Here is a 17,586-nt window from a genome sequence, read left to right as displayed (position 1 = left end):
GGGATGAGCGAACAGCACTGCCAGCCTCTGGCCCCTGCATCCATCCAGCCTTCACCTGCCTCTGATCCTTTGCTCTCCACCATCCCTCTCATGGCGGCCCTGCCTAACCAAGGCCCAGCTTAAAAGCCGCTTCCTCCCTGAAGCCTTTCCCAACCCTGTCCATGCATCACTTCAGTTGAACTAGCCAAGGATTTGGTCTCGAAGGTGGCCTTGAGGACATGCTCTAGCAGCTGGCCATGGGGTCCCTGGTCAGGCATCTGCCAGCTCACCCCAGACCCTGCAGTGCTGTGGTCTGCAAGCCTGGGCAAGGCAGAGGTGCCCTCTCCCCACTTCAGAGCAGTTCCATTTTTCTTTTTTTTTCTTTCTTATTTACTTATTTATGTATTTTTTTGGAGACAGAATCTCACTCCGTTGCCCAAGCTGGAGTGCAATGGCATGACCTCGGCTCACTATAACGTCTGCCTCCTGAGTGCAAGTAATTCTCGTGCCTCGGCCTCCCAAATAGCTGGGATTACAGGTGCCCGCCACCACGCTGGGCTAATATTTGTATTTTTAGGAGAGACGGGGTTTTACCATGTTGGCCAGGCTGATCTTGAACTCCTCAGGTGACCCGCCCGCCTCAGCCTCCCAAAGTGCTGGGATTACAGGCATAAGCCATTACGCCTGGCCCCAGCAATTCCATTTTCAAAAACCTGTTTTGCATATTGGGTCCATCAAGAGTTGATTGAGGGGGACAAATTCAATACCAAAGACGGGCCGGTTGCGGTGGCTCACGCCTGTAATCCCAGCACTTTGGGAGGCTGAGGCAGGCGGATCACGAGGTCAGGAGAGCGAGACCATCCTGGCTAACACGGTGAAACCCCATCTCTACTAAAAACACAAAAAATTAGCCGGGCGTGGTGGCGGGCGCATGTAGTCCCAGCTACTCAGGAGGCTGAGGCAGGAGAATGGCGTGAACCCAGGAGGCGAAGCTTGCAGTGAGCCGAGATCACATCACTGCACTCCAGCCTGGGCGACAGAGTGAGACTCCGTCTCAAAAAAAAAAAAAAAAAAAAAAAAAAAACCCCGAAGACAGCCACAGTAGACTAGATAGAAAAAAGGTTTAAGGCCCGCGTTAGCCTAGCAGAATTTAAAATTTGCCTGGGGGAAACAGGACATAAAATTGTGCCATAGAAGTCACCAACAGGGTCAGCCACAGCGTCCAGCACTTTGGGAGGCCAAGGCTGGAGGAGGGAGGGAGCCCAAGAGCTTGAGACCAGCTTCGGCAACAAAGTGAGATCCCATCTCTACAAAAAATAAAAAAAGAAAGTTAGCCGGGCGTGATGGTGCATACCTGTAGCCCCAGCTACTCAAGAGACTGAAATGGGAGGAATGCTTGAGCCCAGGAGGTCAAGGGTGACAGAGCAAGACCCCGTCTCTCTCTCTCTTTTTTTTTTTTTTGAAACGGAGTCTTGCTCTTGTCACCCAGGCTGGAATGCAATGGCACAATCTCAGCTCACTGCAACCTCCGCCTCCCAGATTCAAGCGATTCTCCTGCCTCAGCCTCCCGAGTAGCTGGGATTACAGGCGCCCGCCAACACGCCCGGCTAATTTTTGTATTTTCAGTAGAGACAGGGTTTCATCATGTTGGCCAGGCTGGTCTCAAACTCCTGACCTCATGATCCGCCTGCCTCGGCCTCCCAAAGTGCTGGGATTACAGGTGTGAGTCACCATGCCGGCCTAAAGCCCCATCTCTTAAAAAAAAAAAGTCACCAACAGTTAGTGAGTGCCTACTCTGTGCTAGGCCTTGTAATAAAATACCATCTTAGCCTCACAACAGCCCTGCAACATGAAGAAGTAAGCAGAGAAGTAGTGATTTGCCCCAGGTCACAGAGGTAGGAAGAGTGGAACTATGGTTCAAACCCAGCAGCTGGGCTCCAGAGTCCCCACTCAGAGCCACCCTGTGCAATGGCCTCACTGGAGCACAGGAGTGGAAATGAGAGGTGCTGTGATGCAAAAGGAGAATGGCCGCGGAGGTGAAAAACAAGCTCTCCTGACAGCAGCAGGCCTGTGAGATGGCTGTTGTCCCCGCTTCATAAAGGAAGAGAGTGAGGCTTACAGGGATTGTCATTGATCCCAGGCCACAGGGAACCATGCGGCAGAGCCAGATTTTAACCCAGATCTGCTGGCCTCTAGGAGCCTGCCTCTTAATGTCCCTCTTAACAGAGGGATGTTGCCTAGAGACTGGCTGCAGCGCAGGGGCACTGAACTCTGGAGGAGGCTGAGCTAGGCCTGGAGCTGGGGAAAAGTATTCCCACAGGGAGCACAGAAGTCCCAGGGGTGTTGAAGGACAGGAAATAGCCCATAGCTAAGGCTCTACGGGTATAGGTGACGAAGGGGAGAAAGCCAGAGTAAGGGCAGCAATCCTGAGGGTCAGGCGGAGGGCCAGGCCGTCCTGGGAAGTGGTGAGGCTTCCATCTATCTCAGGACGTGTCTAAAGGGGACTGGACTGGTTTGGAAATGTGTGAATGGGCCCGAGGGATGGCCTGGCTGTCTGCTGGCACCTTCCAAACCAGAGGATGACAAAGAAAAGTTATGTTCGAAAGTTGTACAACAAAGGGCCAGAGGGGCCTCGTGTGGCCGTAAGGAGGCGGGAGAAGAGGAGGCTTCCGGAAGAGGCTGAGTGGGGACTGAGACCTGGGCAGGGGGAGGACAGCGGAGACAGAAAGATGGGAGGGCACCTGGAGTGAAGTGTGGACAGCACCTGGAGGTGTCAGGAAGCCCCAGGAGGCCAGGGGCCAGGATGATGGGGACTGGTTACAGAGGTGGAAACTTGGAAATAGGTTTCAAGTGGGGAAGAGGCCAGAGGAATGCAGGCTGAGACACAGCAGGAGAGATGGCTGGAAGTATCAGCGTCAGGGAGTCACAGCTATAGGAAGGACAGGAGAGCAGAGAAAGGAAGGGAAATTTAGAAACCCGAAGACCAGATAATGAAGTTTCATGCCTTCCAGGAAGGAGAGCTGCTGAGGAGGTGAGAGGGGGACAGAGAAACATCCTTGGGGGCGCCAGGACCAGGAGGGCAGGAAGGGGTGCGGATGTTGTTGGCCACTCTCCTTCCATTTTGAGGGCCTTAATGGAGGAGGCAGCATCACAGTAACGGTCCCACAGCAGCTGCTCAATGGGTACTGTGTGTGTGGGTGCATAAATGCATTAATCAAGAGTCTCCTGCGGCTGGGCAAGGTGGCTCACACCTGTAGTCCTAGCACTTTGGAAGGCTGAGGCAGGCAGATCACATGAGGCCAGGAGTTCAAGACCAGCCTGGCCAACATGGTGAAACCCCATCTCTACTCAAAATACAAAAATTAGCCAGGCGTGGTGGCAGATGCCTGTAGTGCCAGCTACTTGGGAGGCTAAGGTATGAGAATCACTTGAACCCAGGAGGTGGAGGCTACAGTGAGCCAAGAACGTGCCACTGCACTCCAGCCTGGGCAACAGAGTGAGACTCCATCTAAAAAAAAAAAAAAGTCTGCAAGAAAACCCTCTGAGGAGGGATTATTACCCCCATTTAACAGATGAGAAAAATAAGATTAACTTGCAAAAAATAAGTAGGGAAGCCTCCACTGTGGGCTGAGGTGGAGAAGGGTCCTCTGTCTCTCAGTGGTGGTGGGAGCCGGTTCTGATTACAGGGAGGAAGAGTGGGTGTTTTGTTTGCTTTTCTTTTCTTTTTTCTTTTTTTTTTTTTTGAGACGGAGTCTCGCTCTGTTGCCCAGGCTGGAGTGCAGTGGTGCGATCTCAGCTCACTGCAAGCTCCGCCTCCCGGGTTCATGCCATTCTCCTGCCTCAGCTACTCGGGAAATAGCTGGGACTACAGGCACCCACAACCACACCCAGCTAATTTTTTTTGTATCTTTAGTAGAGACGGGGTTTCACCGTGTTAGCCAGGATGGTCTCTATCTCCTGACCTCGTGATCCACCAATCTCGGCCTCCCAAAGTGCTGGGATTACAGACGTGAGCCACCACACCCAGCCTTGTTTGCTTTTCTGAAACGGAGTCTTGCTGTGTTGCCCAGGCTGGAGTGCAGTGGTGCGATCTCGGCTCACTGCAACCTCTGCCTCCTGGGTTCAAGCAAGTCTCCTGCCTCAGCCTCCCGAGTAGCTGGGACTGCAAGCACCTGCCACCATGCCCAGTTAATTTTTGTATTTTGAGTAGAGACGGGGTTTCACTAGGTTGGCCAGACTGGTCTCAAACTCCTGTCCTAGAGTGATCTGCCCACCTCGACCTCTTAAAGTACTGGGATTACAGGCATAAGTCACCGTGCCCAGAATGGTTCTTAGAATCCACCCCTTGTCCTACCTCTCCCAGGGGTCTATGAGGAGCCCACTAATCTTTAATCCATGGCCCTAGGTTCAGGGGAGGGGGTCGGGCCAGGGCAGGCCATGGGAAGTGAAGTGGACTTGGGGGGAGTCAGAAAGCTTTGGTGTGGCCTCTTGTGCCCAAGACAACCCAGGAGGTCATGGTCCTGAAGCCAATGTAATCTAGGGCCCAAACCTTCTAATCTCAGGGTGGGCAGAATCTGGGTGTAGAATGTGGTGTTCAGGGGGGCTCCCCATAGACAGAGGATGTGGGACCCTCACCTTGGCACTGGAAGAGTTCAGGCCTCCTCAAACAGATGGGGCCCAGGACAGCAGAGGGGACAGAGAGGGCTGCTCTGCCAGCATGTCCCAGAAGTGCATGTGGGTATAGAGGGCAGCAGCTGCTGAAATGGCCGTGGGCATTAGACTGTGCTGGAGTGGGGACACCTCACCCCGACTATGTCAGCTCGCACCGGCCACTTTCACTTCCCTTAGTATAAGCTCCTTGCACTCTGCTACCCACAGTTTGCATCAGAAGAAATGGAAGAGACCTGCTTAAGGTCGCACGCCCAGTGGCAGAGCAGGGACTCTGCGCAGGGTGGTCTAACTGCAAAGTCTGCCATCCTTCCATTCCCCTTGGGGCTGGAAAAGAAAGGTTTCTAACTTGCTTTCAAAGTGAGTTCCTATCAGCTCTGTTGTGGGCAAGGTGGGGCTGCTACCCATTCTAGAGAGTGGCTGGGGCCTGCTCAGTGGAGCTGGGGCCAAGCCGGGCCTCTCCAGTCAGCTGCGGGGGCGCACCCCGGGGTGCCGGGAGTCCAGGCCCGGTTTTGCATCAGGCCCTGCCGAGGTGTTTCCTCCTCCTCAGTGTGGGGCAGCTGCTGGCTGGGCTGCCTGTTGAGTCAGCCTTCTTCCCTCACGGCTCTTCTCCCAGTCCCTGAAACTCGGCTGCCAGGGGAGCTGGAGCCACCTGCGAAGGTGTCCTCCCATACTGGACCCCTACAGGTAACACATGTCGGTGCCAGGGTCCCCTGCCAGGGTCCAGAGACGCAGGCACTGCCACCTGGTATCCTGAGCACCCTCCAGCACCTTGGGGTTGGGGGAGGTGGGCACATGTCTGGAACTGGAACAGCCGGACAGATGGACAGACCCTCCTCTTGACCAATGGGTCTGTCCCACGGTGTCAAAACAGCAGGGAAGACCAAACACTTGATTCTGCCTCTGGCAGGAGAGGGGACTTCAGGGAGGGGGCACTGCTGAGGACGCTGGGCTGATGCCCATGGCCCAGCTCAGGCAGGCCTGCAGGACAGAAATAGGCTCAGTTCTGCCAAACGTCCCCCCGGCCTCCATCCATACTCAGACACACACACCTGGTGGCCCCTAAGGCATGAGGGGACACCCCACAGCACACAGCCCAGTCACACGTACAGCACAGGAGGAAATGCACAATGCATACTGTACACACCCCACACGGCGCTGTCACCTAGAAAGTCACTGAACACACCACACAGACAATATAGTCACCATGCAGAATAACACTGCAGCAGCACCACACCGCAGCAGGACACAAAGACACACGCAGCAACTACTCAGCTCACAGACCCACGCTATGCAGACATGCCCACCAGACTCGGACCCACAGAGCCACACAACAGGGCACAGAGAGGGACGTGGGCTCACACCCCAATCCACAGGGGAGCCCGAACGTGGGCTCACACCCCAATACACAGGGGAGGCCAAACTGTGCGTTTGCAAGACCCACACCTTGGCCATAGAAGTTCAGGGAAACTGCTGTTGTGGAGCACACAGGTATCCACAGAGTGAATGCACACCGTGCAGCCATGCCAAGGCCTTCTGCTCCTGAGGGTGTCAAGAGGGATCGCTGGGGCTCGGCCACTGACTCAGCTGGGAGGGGACAGACCATAGCAGGCGGCGGACGCAAGCCAGGACCTGCCCGCCAAGCTGCCTCCGCCGGTCTCAGCCCCACCTGGAGCCGTGGCATGGAAGGGGCGGGAAAGAGAGGAGAGGCCGCCCAGTGGACTCAGCACACAGCCCTGACCAAGTCATGGGCCCCTTGCCACGTCTACATGCCCCTCAGCGCTGGGCAAATGTTTTCTTTCCGGAGTCACTGTGGTACCTGAGCATGGGCTGCTGTGCCAGCCTAGGCCTCCACCGCCGGGACCCCAGACTGGTCTTGGGAGAACTGTGTGGCCAGAGCAGAGGGGCCTGGTGGCTCCAGGCAAGAGGGCAGGGCTGGAGGCCGGGGCATCCCTGGGTTGGAGGCCTCCATGGGAGTGGGTGCGGCAGTTACCTCAGGAGAGGAAGTTGGGGGTGTGGGCTGAGGAGGAGGTTGCCTCAGACAGGAAGGCCAAGCGGGCTAGGGCAGGGTGGAGGTGGTGGCAGGAGGGGACCCAGGCTGTGAGGTTCCTGGTGCAGGGGAGTGAGCAGATGTGTGTGTGTGTACGTGTGTGTGTGTCTGTCTGTCTAGGTGGGTGGTTGTATGTGTGCATTCCCATGTGTGTGCAGGCATATTTCTGCATTTAATTAATCAAACTTTTACCAACCATCTGTTGTGTGCAAAGTAATGGCTTTGAGGGTGACTCCCTCTCCCTGCCTCCAAGGAGCTCACAACCCAGTTAGCTGGGCAATGTATGTGTGCCAAAGTCTGTGTGATTTTTATGTACATCTTTATTGAGGGACATATTTGTCCCCAGACTTGTTCTTGTCTAGGTGAACCCATCCGGGTGGGCCTATCCCCATTGGTGTGCATATGCTGTGTGCAGGTTTTTTTGTTTGTTTGTTTTTGTTTTAAGACAGAGTCTCACTCTGTTGCCCAGGCTGGAGTGCAGTGGCGCCATCTCAGCTCACTGCAACCTCCTCCTCTCAGGTTCAAGTGATTCTCCTGCCTAGCTTCCCAAGTAGTTGGAATTACAGGCATGTGCCACCACGCCCAGCTAATTGTTCTTTCCTTTTCATTTTTTTTTTTTGGAGGAGTTTCACTCTTTTTGCCCAGGCTGGAGTGCAATGGTGTGATCTCAGTTTACCATAACCTCTGCCTCCCAGTTTCAAGCAATTCTCCCACCTCAGCCTCCCGAGTAGCTGGGATTAAAGGCATATACCACCATGCCCAGCTAATTTTGTATTTTTAGTAGAGACGGGGTTTCTCCGCGTTGGTCAGGCTGGTCTCAAACTCCTGACCTCAGGTGATCTGCCCGCCTTGGCCTCCCAAAGTGCTGGGATTACAGGGGTGAGCCACTGTATCCGGCCATAATTTTTGTATTTTTAGTAGAGACGGGGGTTTCACCATGTTGGCCAGGCTAGTCTCAAACTCCTGACCTCAGGTGATCGGCCCACCTTGGCCTCCCAAAGTGTTGGGATTACAGGCATGAGCCACTGCACCTGGCCACTGTGTGCAGATTTAAGAACATGTGTAGGGCCGGGCATGGTGGCTCACGCCTGTACTCCCAGCACTTTGGGAGGCTGAGGCTGGCAGATCACGAGGTCAGGAGTTCAAGGCCAGCCTGGCCAACATGGTCAAACCCCGTCTCTACTAAAAATACAAAAATTATTTGGGCGTGATGGTGCGTGCCTATAATCCCAGCTACTCAGGAGGCTGAGGCAGGAGGTTTGAACCCGTCAGGCGGATTGAACCCGTCAGGCGGAGGTTGCAGTGAGATGAGATCGCGCCACTGTACTCCAGCCTGGGCAACAAAGCAAGTCTCCTCAAAAAAAAAAAAAAAAAAAGAATGTGTGTGCATGTCTCTCGTGGGCACGGGTCCGGGTCTGTGTCTGCAGAGGGACCTTTCTGGGGGAACAGCTGTTCATGCGCCTGTCTTTATGCAGGTGTCCATGTGCATGTGTGAGCATATCTATGCCTACATGGATCCACGTGTGCACGTGTGTCTGTGTGTTCCATCGCTGCAGTTCGGTGTGGCCCTACCTCAGGGTGTGTGCATGTGTGTCTCTTGCTTCTTCCACTGTGTCCCTGAGTGTGTTCAAGGGCTAGTGTATGCATGTGTGCATGAGTGTCTCTCACCCCACCTTGAGCTCAGCCGTCCTGGGGTGGCACCCTACCCATACCCGGCCAAGTGTTTGGGGAGAAAAGGGCTGTTGGTTCTAGGATGTGCCAAGCATTTGTGCAGGGCTTGACCTGACCCTCGGTCTGCCCCCAGGAAGCTACGTGTGCCCAGCTGGGGCACAGCCCCAGCTGATGCCCCAGAGGGGCCACCCATCACAAGAGGGGCTTTGGGCTCTGCCCTCCCTCCCCATGGCGCATGGGCCAAAGCCTGAGACTGAAGGACTGTTGGACCTCAGCTTCCTGACAGAGGAGGAGCAGGAGGCCATTGCTGGCGTCCTCCAACGAGATGCCCGCCTGCGCCAGCTGGAGGAGGGGCGAGTCAGGTAAGGCAGGGCAGACCCTGGCCGGGGAGCACCAAGAGGCTTGAGTGGCCCCCATCCTGCTCCCTACCGACACCACTGCCTGTCAGATGTCTGTGTGGTTCTTGGTTTCGCCCTTTAGTCTCCTCTGGCCTTGGCCAGCTCACAGCTCATCACTTCTCCAGGGGTGACTGCACCAGCTTTCTCGCCAGCCTCCCTGCCTCCAGGCTTGCCTCTTGGGCCCACCTCCTGCAGCTGGTGCTCCCCAGATCTGTCTTCTTTTTTTTGAGACAGAGTTTCATTTTTTCGCCCAGGCTGGAGTGAAGTGGCACAATCTTGGCTCACTGCAACCTCCACCCCTCCGGGTTCAAGTGATTCTCCTGCCACAGCCTCCCAAATAGCTGGGATTATAGGCACACGCCACCACGCCCAGCTAATTTTTGTATTTTTAGTAGAGATGGGTTTTCACCATGTTGGTCAAGCTGGTCTCGAACCTCTGATCTCAGATGATCCACCCACCTCAGCCTCCCAAAGTGCTGGGATTACAGACGCGAGCCACCGTGCCTGGCCAGATCTGTCCTTAATATCCCCGCTGAAAACTTCCCCTGGCTCCCCAGTGTCAAGGGCAAGCTCCTAGGCATGGTCCACTGGGTCTCCCTGGTCGGTCCTTGCCAGCCCCCACCATCTCCTCTTTCACCATAACCCCGACCCGACACACAGACACAAAGTGACCCCTCCAGCCGCTCAGGTGCTCCCCAGTCCCTGAACCCACTCTTCAGTTCTATGCCTACGCTGGCACTTCTTCCTGGAAGAGCACAGTGGTAGAAGAGCATGGGCATTACAAGCAATGTTTGGGGACAGACACTTCCTAGCTATGTAGCCTTGGCAACTCACCTGACCTCCTTGAGCACCATGTTCCTCGTCTGTAAAATGGGGCTAAGGAGTCCTACTTCACTGATTTAAGAGGAATCAGCCAGAGATAGTGGCAACGCCTGTAATCCTAACACTTTGAGAGGCTGAGACGGGAGGATTGCTTGAGCCCAGGAATTCAAGACCAGCCTGGACAACACAGTGAGACCCCATTTCTACAAAATATAAAAAATTAGCCTGGTGTGGTGGTATGTGCCTGTAGTCCCAGCTATTTAGGCAGCTGAGGTGAGAGGATTACTTGAACCCAGGAGGTCAGGCTGCAATGAGCTATGATCATGCCACTGCACTCCAGCCCGGGCAACAGAGCAAGACCCTGTCTCAAAAAAATAATAATAAAATAAAAAGTATAATAATTATTATCCTTCTCTACCTGGAGAATTCCAATTTGTCTTTTAAGAAGAAATTCAAGGCTGGGCATGGTGACTTACAACATTGTGGGAGGCTGAGGCAGGTGGATTGCTTGAGTCCAGGAGTTAGAGACCAGCCTGGGCAACATGGAAAAGCCCTGTCTCTACAAAAAAATATATAAAAAATTAGCTGGGCATGGTGGCACGCGCCTGTAGTCCCAGCTACTCAGGAGGCTGAGGTGGGAGGATCACTTGAGCCTGGGAGGTGAAAGTTGCAGTGAGCCGAGATTGCGCCACAGCACTCCAGCCTGGGCATAGAGGGAGACCCCATCTCAAAATAATTAAGTAAATAAGTAAATAAAGGCAATTCAAATGTCACCTCCTCTGGGAAGCCCTTCTGGATTCTCATAGGCAGAGCTGGCTCTTCTTACTTCTATCACATCATCCAGCTCACTATAGTGTACTTGTCTCTTCTGGACTTGGTCTCCCCAGCAGCCTGAGCTCCTCCACAGCACAGATCAAGTCTGATTTGCTGTTGGGTCCCTGGCCCCTGGTCCCAAGCCTGTTACAATGTGGGTGGCGGGAATGTTGCTTGGGTGAGTCATGACAGCCACACCCTCCCCCTTCCTCCAGCAAGCTCCGGGCCTCACTGGCAGACCCTGGGCAGCTGAAGATCCTGACAGGGGACTGGTTCCAGGAAGCACGCTCCCAGCGGCACCACAATGCCCACTTCGGCTCTGACCTTGTCCGAGCGTCTATGCGCAGGAAGAAGAGCGCCAGGGGTGAGAGGAGATCCTTGGGGCAGGGCAAGCCATGTGCCATCCAGGGCGCTGGCTGTATGTGGACAGGGAGAGAGGACCACTAGGGCTCCAGTCCTGGCTGCCCCCAGTACTGTGTGTCTTTGAGTGGGCAATGCCCCTCCGTGGGCATGGGGTGGGTGGGTATCTCCCAGGGCCTCTCCCGAGTCACAGCCAGGCTTCCTGAGCATGGGGGCTCACAGAACTTCTCACCTGCGCCCAGGAGACCAGGCTCCAGGCCGCGATGGGGAGGCTGAGGCTGCTGTGAAAGAGAAGGAAGAGGGGCCAGAGCCCAGGTGAGGAGGAGTCTCAGGAAGGGGGAGACGGTGCCCACCAGTCACCAGGGTCCCTTCCTCTGAGAGCGTCCTCTCCCTACTCCTAGGCTCACCGTTGATGAGGCCCCTCAGGAGAGGCTCAGGGAGACTGAGGTAAGAGTGAATGGGCCAACATGTGAGTACAGTGTCCCTGGAGGGGAGGTGGAATGTGGAGGGGCAGTGGGGAAAGAGCCCCAGCCTGGGAATGGGGAGACCCTGGACATGTCCCTTCCTGTGTCTGCACCTCATCACCTCCTGGGTGGAACAGTGGTGAACGGTGGTGAATGGTGGTAAACAGTGGTGAATGGTGGTAAACAGTGGTGAACGGTGGTGAACAGTGGTAAACAGTGGTGAATGGTGGTGAACAGTGGTAAACAGTGGTGAATGGTGGTGAACAGTGGTAAACAGTGGTGAATGGTGGTGAACAGTGGTAAACAGTGGTGAATGGTGGTGAACAGTGGTAAACAGTGGTGAATGGTGGTGAACAGTGGTATATGGACCCAGCCTCTAAGGGAACTTCTGAATCTGGCTATTAAGGGGTGAAGTGGGGCCAGGTGCGGTGGCTCATGCCTGTAATCCCAGCATTTTGGGAGGCTGATGCGGGAGGATCGCTTGAGCCGAGGAGTTCAAGACCAGCCTGGGCAACATAGCAAAATGCCCCCCATGTCTATAAAAAATAAATTTAAAAAAAAGGCCCGTCATGGCAGCTCATGCCTACAATCCCAGCACTTTGGGAAGCCGAGATCACCTGAGGTCAGGAGTTCAAGACCAGCCTGACTAACATGGAGAAACCCCATCTCTACAAAAATACAAAATTAGCCAGGCATGATAGTGCATAACCTGGAATCTCAGCTACTTGGGAGGCTGAGGCAGGAGAATCGCTTGAACCCAGGAGGCGGAGGTTGCAGTGAGCCAAGATCGCACCATTGCACTCCAGCCTGGGCAACAAGAGTGAAACTCTGTCTCAATTAAAAATAATAATAATAAATTTCAAAAAAAAGAAAAAAGGTTGTCTACCAATGGGTCAATATAAAAAATAAAAAATAAAAAAAGGAGTGAGGAAGGACTGGGACTGGCCTGGCCTGGCAGAGGTGGAGGACTCAGGTACGAATGCCCCCACCAATGGGAGCAGGGAGTCAGGCGGCACAAGCCCTGCGGGGTGGGCTATGAAGCACTGGTCTCACCGCTCCTGCAGCTGGCTGCCAGCCCTGCCCGGAGGGCTGCCCTAAACCTGAAATTGGGGTAGCTGGCTGAAGCCCTATGATCTCTGACCCCAATATGACCTTTGACCTCTTCCTCACCAGCCCCCGTACTGTGACCTCTACCCCTTTCTTCCTTCAGGTACCTGATTTCCCATCGCCTTCTGTCCCCCTAAAGGCTTCAGATCCTGAGGAGGCGTCCCAGGCCCAGGAAGGTGAGTGGGAGCGCCTGTTGGGGAGCACGGAGAGGTTTCGCGGGTCAGAGGCAGCCCTAAGGGGCCCCAACCACCTGTGTTCACCTTCGTCACCCGCACTCCCACCCCGCGTCGGAGGAGGGGATGATCCCAGGGCAGCACCGGGGCCTGAATCTGCAGCTCGCTGGGGTTGTAAACCAGTTCCTCCAAATTTGCTTAGGGGCGGGCAGGAGAGGGCTCGCTTAGCATCTCGTGCCCCACCCCAGATCCTGGCCAAGGAGACCAACAGGTCTGTGCCGAGGAGGCGGACCCGGAGCTGGAGCCCGCGTCGGGGGGAGAGCAGGAGCCGCGGCCCCCGCAAGCCCAGGTAGGCGGGAGTGGCCCGTGGCTGCTCTCAACATCCGGAGCGGACTCCGGGCGGGGAGGGCTCCTGCCCAGGGCTGCAAGCCGCCCTCGACCCAGGGCGCTCGGGGCAGGGGCGGGGAAAGAAGGGGCGCCCCGTCACTTGCCCCCTCTGCAGACCAAGGCCGCGTCCCAGATCTTGGAGAACGGGGAGGAGGCCCCGGGGCCCGACCCCTCACTCGACCGCATGCTCAGCAGCAGCTCCTCCGTGTCCAGCCTTAACTCCTCCACGGTGAGGCGGGAGGGAGGGGACCCAGGCGGCCGGGGGGTGGACCCGTTCCGATGCGTAGCCCCTGCCTGCCCCTCCCTCGCCGCGGGACCCAACGCTGCAGCCCCCCGGCCTGCCACCCATGACCCGGGTCTGAAGCCTCCGCGCTGCCCCCGGCCCCGACGTGAGCCCTGCGAGCGGCCCTGACTCCCACCCACTACCGTCTGCAGCTGAGCGGCAGCCAGATGAGCCTGTCAGGCGAGGCGGAGGCGGTGCAGGTCCGCGGCTCCGTGCACTTCGCGCTGCACTACGAGCCGGGCGCCGCCGAGCTGCGCGTGCACGTGATCCAGTGCCAGGGCCTGGCCGCCGCCCGGCGCCGCCGCTCGGACCCGTGAGTGCCCAGCCAGCCAAGCGGGGAGCGGCAGTCACAGCCCAGCCCACCATTCACAGGGTCTCGGCCTCCTCGTCCTCATCTTCAAAATGGGAACAACAGCGTTATTGGGAGGCGTGGGATTAAGTGAGACAATCCCTGTAAAGCGCTTAGCACGAGGGCTGGCACGTGTTCGGGGTGGTGGCTGGGGGAGCCCACAGGCAGGGGAGAAGGCTCTGGAAGGGCCCCTCTTCACCTCGGGTTCTCACCTCCCCAGCTACGTCAAAAGCTACCTCCTCCCGGATAAGCAGAGCAAGCGCAAGACGGCGGTGAAGAAACGGAATCAGAATCCGGTTTTCAACGAGACTCTCCGGGTGAGGCTGCGACCACGATGCGGTTCCCCGTTAATGAACAGGACGCCCCTTCCTGCGGGGCTAGGTGGCAAGGGCAGCCAGTAACGTCATTGCCCGGAGGATCGGCGGGGGGGGCCCATTAACTCGTTATCCAGTGTTGTCAGCCTTGTGGTGGGCGTGGTGATAGTGCAGGCCCCCATTAATGCCCTTCGGGGCTCCCCAGAATTCCATCATGGTAGGAACGCGGTAGGACCCGCCCCAGCCAACTCGCGCAGCATCTACTTGGGCCACCAGCAGTGCTCCGCTAAAGTGCACCTCCTGTCCTCAGTACTCCGTCCCTCAGGCCGAGCTCCAGGGCCGCGTGCTGAGCCTGTCCGTGTGGCACCGCGAAAGCCTGGGTCGCAACATCTTTCTGGGCGAAGTTGAAGTGCCCCTGGACACGTGGGACTGGGGCTCTGAGCCCACCTGGCTCCCCCTGCAGCCCCGGGTGAGGCAGCCAGACCGCGTGGGGAGACCTGCGGCCCGGGTCTCCTGCATTTACCCCACCAGGCTCTCCCGCAGCCCCCTCACACCCCGCCTTCGACAGAGCCTCCCCTCAACCTCTCAACCTCACGGCCCCAGGCGAAGCCTGGCCGGCCGCGGCCCCTTCTCTGAGGGCGCTAGGACCCCTAGGTTCTGCCCCTGCAGGCCCCGCCGTCTCTGCTAGCCGCACCCCATCCGGGTCTGCAGACCCCACCCTCCTGAGGCCCCTTTCCATTAGCCCCTGCTCCACCATAAGCCCGCCTCTCGCAGGTCCCACCCTCTCCCGACGACCTTCCGAGCCGCGGGTTACTCGCCCTGTCCATCAAGTACGTCCCCGCCGGCTCCGAGGGTGAGTGACAGCCGGAGAGGCCCTGAAAAGCGGGAGACTCCTGTCCCCGGGTTTGGGGGCGGTGGACGCCATCCGTGTGCGGACCTGAGCCGAGTCTCTCCGCAGGCGCAGGACTGCCCCCGAGCGGGGAGCTGCACTTCTGGGTGAAAGAGGCTCGGGACCTCCTGCCGCTGCGGGCAGGATCCCTGGACACTTACGTACAATGGTGAGGAGTGCTGGCCCTCCGGGCTTCCCCTTCTTTTGCCTGCAGTGGAGTGCCCAACCTCGACAAACCCTTACTAATCAACCCTTGATCACGCAGCCTGGGCTTTCACCACTGAGCAGGGGTGAAGGGGACGGTTTGAGCAAAGGCCTGGAGTCAGGAAAGTTGAGGACACCTTTGAGGAGCTGCATTTCAGCGTGACTGGCGCCTATAGGACTTGTTGAAAAGCTGAGGCTGAGGTCTGCAAGTGTCCTTCCGTAGAGAACCTGGGAGGCCAGGCTGTGGGGCTTGGCCGGGAACTTATAGTTCAGTGTAAGCTTCTAGGGGACTTCTAGGGGTGCCTCCAGGTGCTGCCCCCACTCTTAGAGAGTGAAATGGAGGTGGGCGGGTCACTTCTGGGTGTCCACCCTGATGCAGCCAGAGGCTGCAGTACAGAGGTACTGTACTTCTGAGCAACACTGTATTTTGCAGAGGGGGTTCCCAGGCTTTGAAAACCTTGGAAACAGGCCAGGCACGGTGGCTTATGCCTGTAATCCCAGCACTTTAAGAGGCTGAGGCGGGTGGATCACCTGAGGTCAGGAGTTCAAGACCAGCCTGACCAACATGGTGAAACCCCGTCTCTATTAAAAGTACAAGAAATTATCCGGCAGTGGTGGTGGGTGCCTGTAATCCCAGCTACTTGAGAGACTGAGGCGGGAGAATCACTCGAACCTGGAAGGCTGCAGTGAGCCAAGATCACGCCACTGCACTCCAGCCTGGGCCACTGCACTCCAGCTGGGCAAAACAGAGCGAGACTCCGTCTCGAAAAATAAAAAAAAAAACCTTGGAAACTGCTTGAGGAGGGGTGGTGGTGGAGCAACAGGGAGATAATAAAAGTCACTGAGCCGGTGAGAATAGCAGAGCTGCATTTCAGAGACATTGTTCTGCAGCCCTGTGAATAGGAGTTGCAACTTATTATTATTTTTTTTATTATTATTATTATTATTTTTTTTTTTTTTTGAGACGGAGTCTCGCTCTGTTGCCTAGGCTGGAGTGCAGTGGCACCATCTTGGAGCACTGCAAGCTCCGCCTCCCGGGTTCACGCCATTCTCCTGCCTCAGCCTCCTGAGTAGCTGGGACTACAGGCGCCCGCTACCACGCCCAGCTAATTTTTTTGTATTTTTAGTAGAGACGGAGTTTCACCATGTTAACCAGGATGGTCTCAATCTCCTGACCTCGTGATCCGTCCGCCTCGGCCTCCCAAAGTGCTGGGATTACAGGCATGAGCCACCGCGCCCGGCTATTATTTTTTTTAAGATGCAGTCTCGCTCTGTTGCCTAGGCTGGAGTGCAGTGGTGTGATTTCAGCTCACTGCAGCCGCAGTCTCCTGGGCTCCAGCGATTCTCCTGCCTCAGCCTCCCAAGTAGCTGGGATTACAGGTGCATGCCACCATGCCCAGCTAATTTTTGTATTTTTAGTAGAGATGGGGTTTCACCATGTTGGCCAGGCTAGTCTCGAACTTCTGACCTCAGGTGATCCACCCACCTCGGCCTCCCAAACTGCTGGGATTACAGGCGTGAGCAACCTCACCCAGCCAGGAGTTGTAACTTTTAAAGCCAGGAGACCTGAGAGGAGGCTGGTGCAAAGTTCCCAGGGCAGTGAGGGTCTAAGGCCAGGCAGGCAGGAGCCAGGGGACATGGACATATGTGAGGGAGAATGAGTGGGACATGGTGACTGGATGACTCTAGGGAGTGTGAGGGGTGGTCACCTGATGCCAGGCCACCTCCCGCACAGCTTCGTGCTGCCTGATGACAGCCGGGCCAGCCGCCAGCGTACAAGGGTTGTGCGACGCAGCCTCAGCCCTGTGTTCAATCACACCATGGTGTACGATGGCTTTGGGCCTGCTGACCTGCGCCAGGCTTGTGCCGAGCTCTCCCTCTGGGACCATGGGGCCCTGGCCAACCGCCAGCTGGGGGGCACACGCCTCAGCCTGGGCACCGGTAAGTGGGACAGCACCCTGAGACAGGCCCTGGGACAGGCCCTGAGAGATGGGGGCTCAGTGTGTGGCCCTGGATACCTCTCTGTCCTTTCTTGAGCTTTGATATCTACTGAGAACTGAGGGTGGTAACGGGGGACAGTGCATAATCTGGGACCAGACAGGTGTTTGGGGGCCCCAAGGTGTCCAGTGTGATCATGCCCTCAACCCCTGCCCGCCCACATCCAGGCAGCAGCTATGGGCTGCAGGTGCCCTGGATGGATTCCACACCTGAGGAGAAGCGGCTGTGGCAAGCCCTCCTGGAGCAGCCACGCGAGTGGGTGGACGGCCTTCTACCCCTCAGAACCAACCTGGCCCCCAGGACGTAGCCCCACCAAGCCTCTCTCTCTGGACCCCCATCTCAGGGCCTGCCCTTGGCTAAAGTCAATAAAGTCTGTTCTAAGAGCAATAGAAGGCTGGTGTCTGCTGGGGCAGGGAGGAAGAAAGGTGATTGTAGGAAAGAGTCAGGCAAGTAAGAGGGGCCAGATTAAGGAACTTCAGACTCTGCCACAAAGACTTCAGAGAAGCCAGGCACAGTGGTTCACGCCTGTAATCCCAATGCTTTGGGAGGCTGAGGCAGAAGGATTGCTTTAGCTCAAGAGTTCAAGACCAGTCTGAGCAACATAATGAGACCCCATCTCTACAAAATTATAAAAATTAGCTGCAGGTGGTGGTGTCA

General features: G+C 56.5%; 1 protein-coding gene across 2 annotated transcripts; it reads left to right on the top strand.

Annotated features, from left to right (window-relative positions):
* Nucleotides 1-5,205: 5,205 nt before the first annotated feature.
* SYTL1 (synaptotagmin like 1) lies at nt 5,206-17,316 on the top strand. 2 transcript variants are annotated; one of them, XM_054498798.1, is made up of 15 exons: nt 5,206-5,334; nt 8,502-8,730; nt 10,617-10,765; nt 11,004-11,076; nt 11,163-11,208; nt 12,436-12,508; nt 12,754-12,854; nt 13,008-13,121; nt 13,328-13,488; nt 13,745-13,841; nt 14,149-14,307; nt 14,613-14,691; nt 14,797-14,896; nt 16,667-16,872; nt 17,097-17,316. In XM_054498798.1, the coding sequence occupies exons 2-15, from the start codon at nt 8,540-8,542 to the stop codon at nt 17,234-17,236; spliced, it is 1,689 nt and encodes a 562-aa protein (XP_054354773.1). In that variant the 5' UTR covers nt 5,206-5,334; nt 8,502-8,539; the 3' UTR covers nt 17,237-17,316. The 2 variants fall into 2 exon arrangements, with proteins under 2 accessions (XP_054354773.1, XP_054354780.1); XM_054498805.2 differs by lacking the exon at nt 17,097-17,316 and having other exon boundaries at nt 5,208-5,334; nt 14,993-16,784.
* Nucleotides 17,317-17,586: the final 270 nt, after the last annotated feature.

This window comes from Pongo pygmaeus, chromosome 1, assembly GCF_028885625.2.
Source record: "Pongo pygmaeus isolate AG05252 chromosome 1, NHGRI_mPonPyg2-v2.0_pri, whole genome shotgun sequence".
Taxonomy (NCBI): domain Eukaryota; kingdom Metazoa; phylum Chordata; class Mammalia; order Primates; family Hominidae; genus Pongo; species Pongo pygmaeus.
This window is presented reverse-complemented; position numbering and strand designations above follow the sequence as displayed.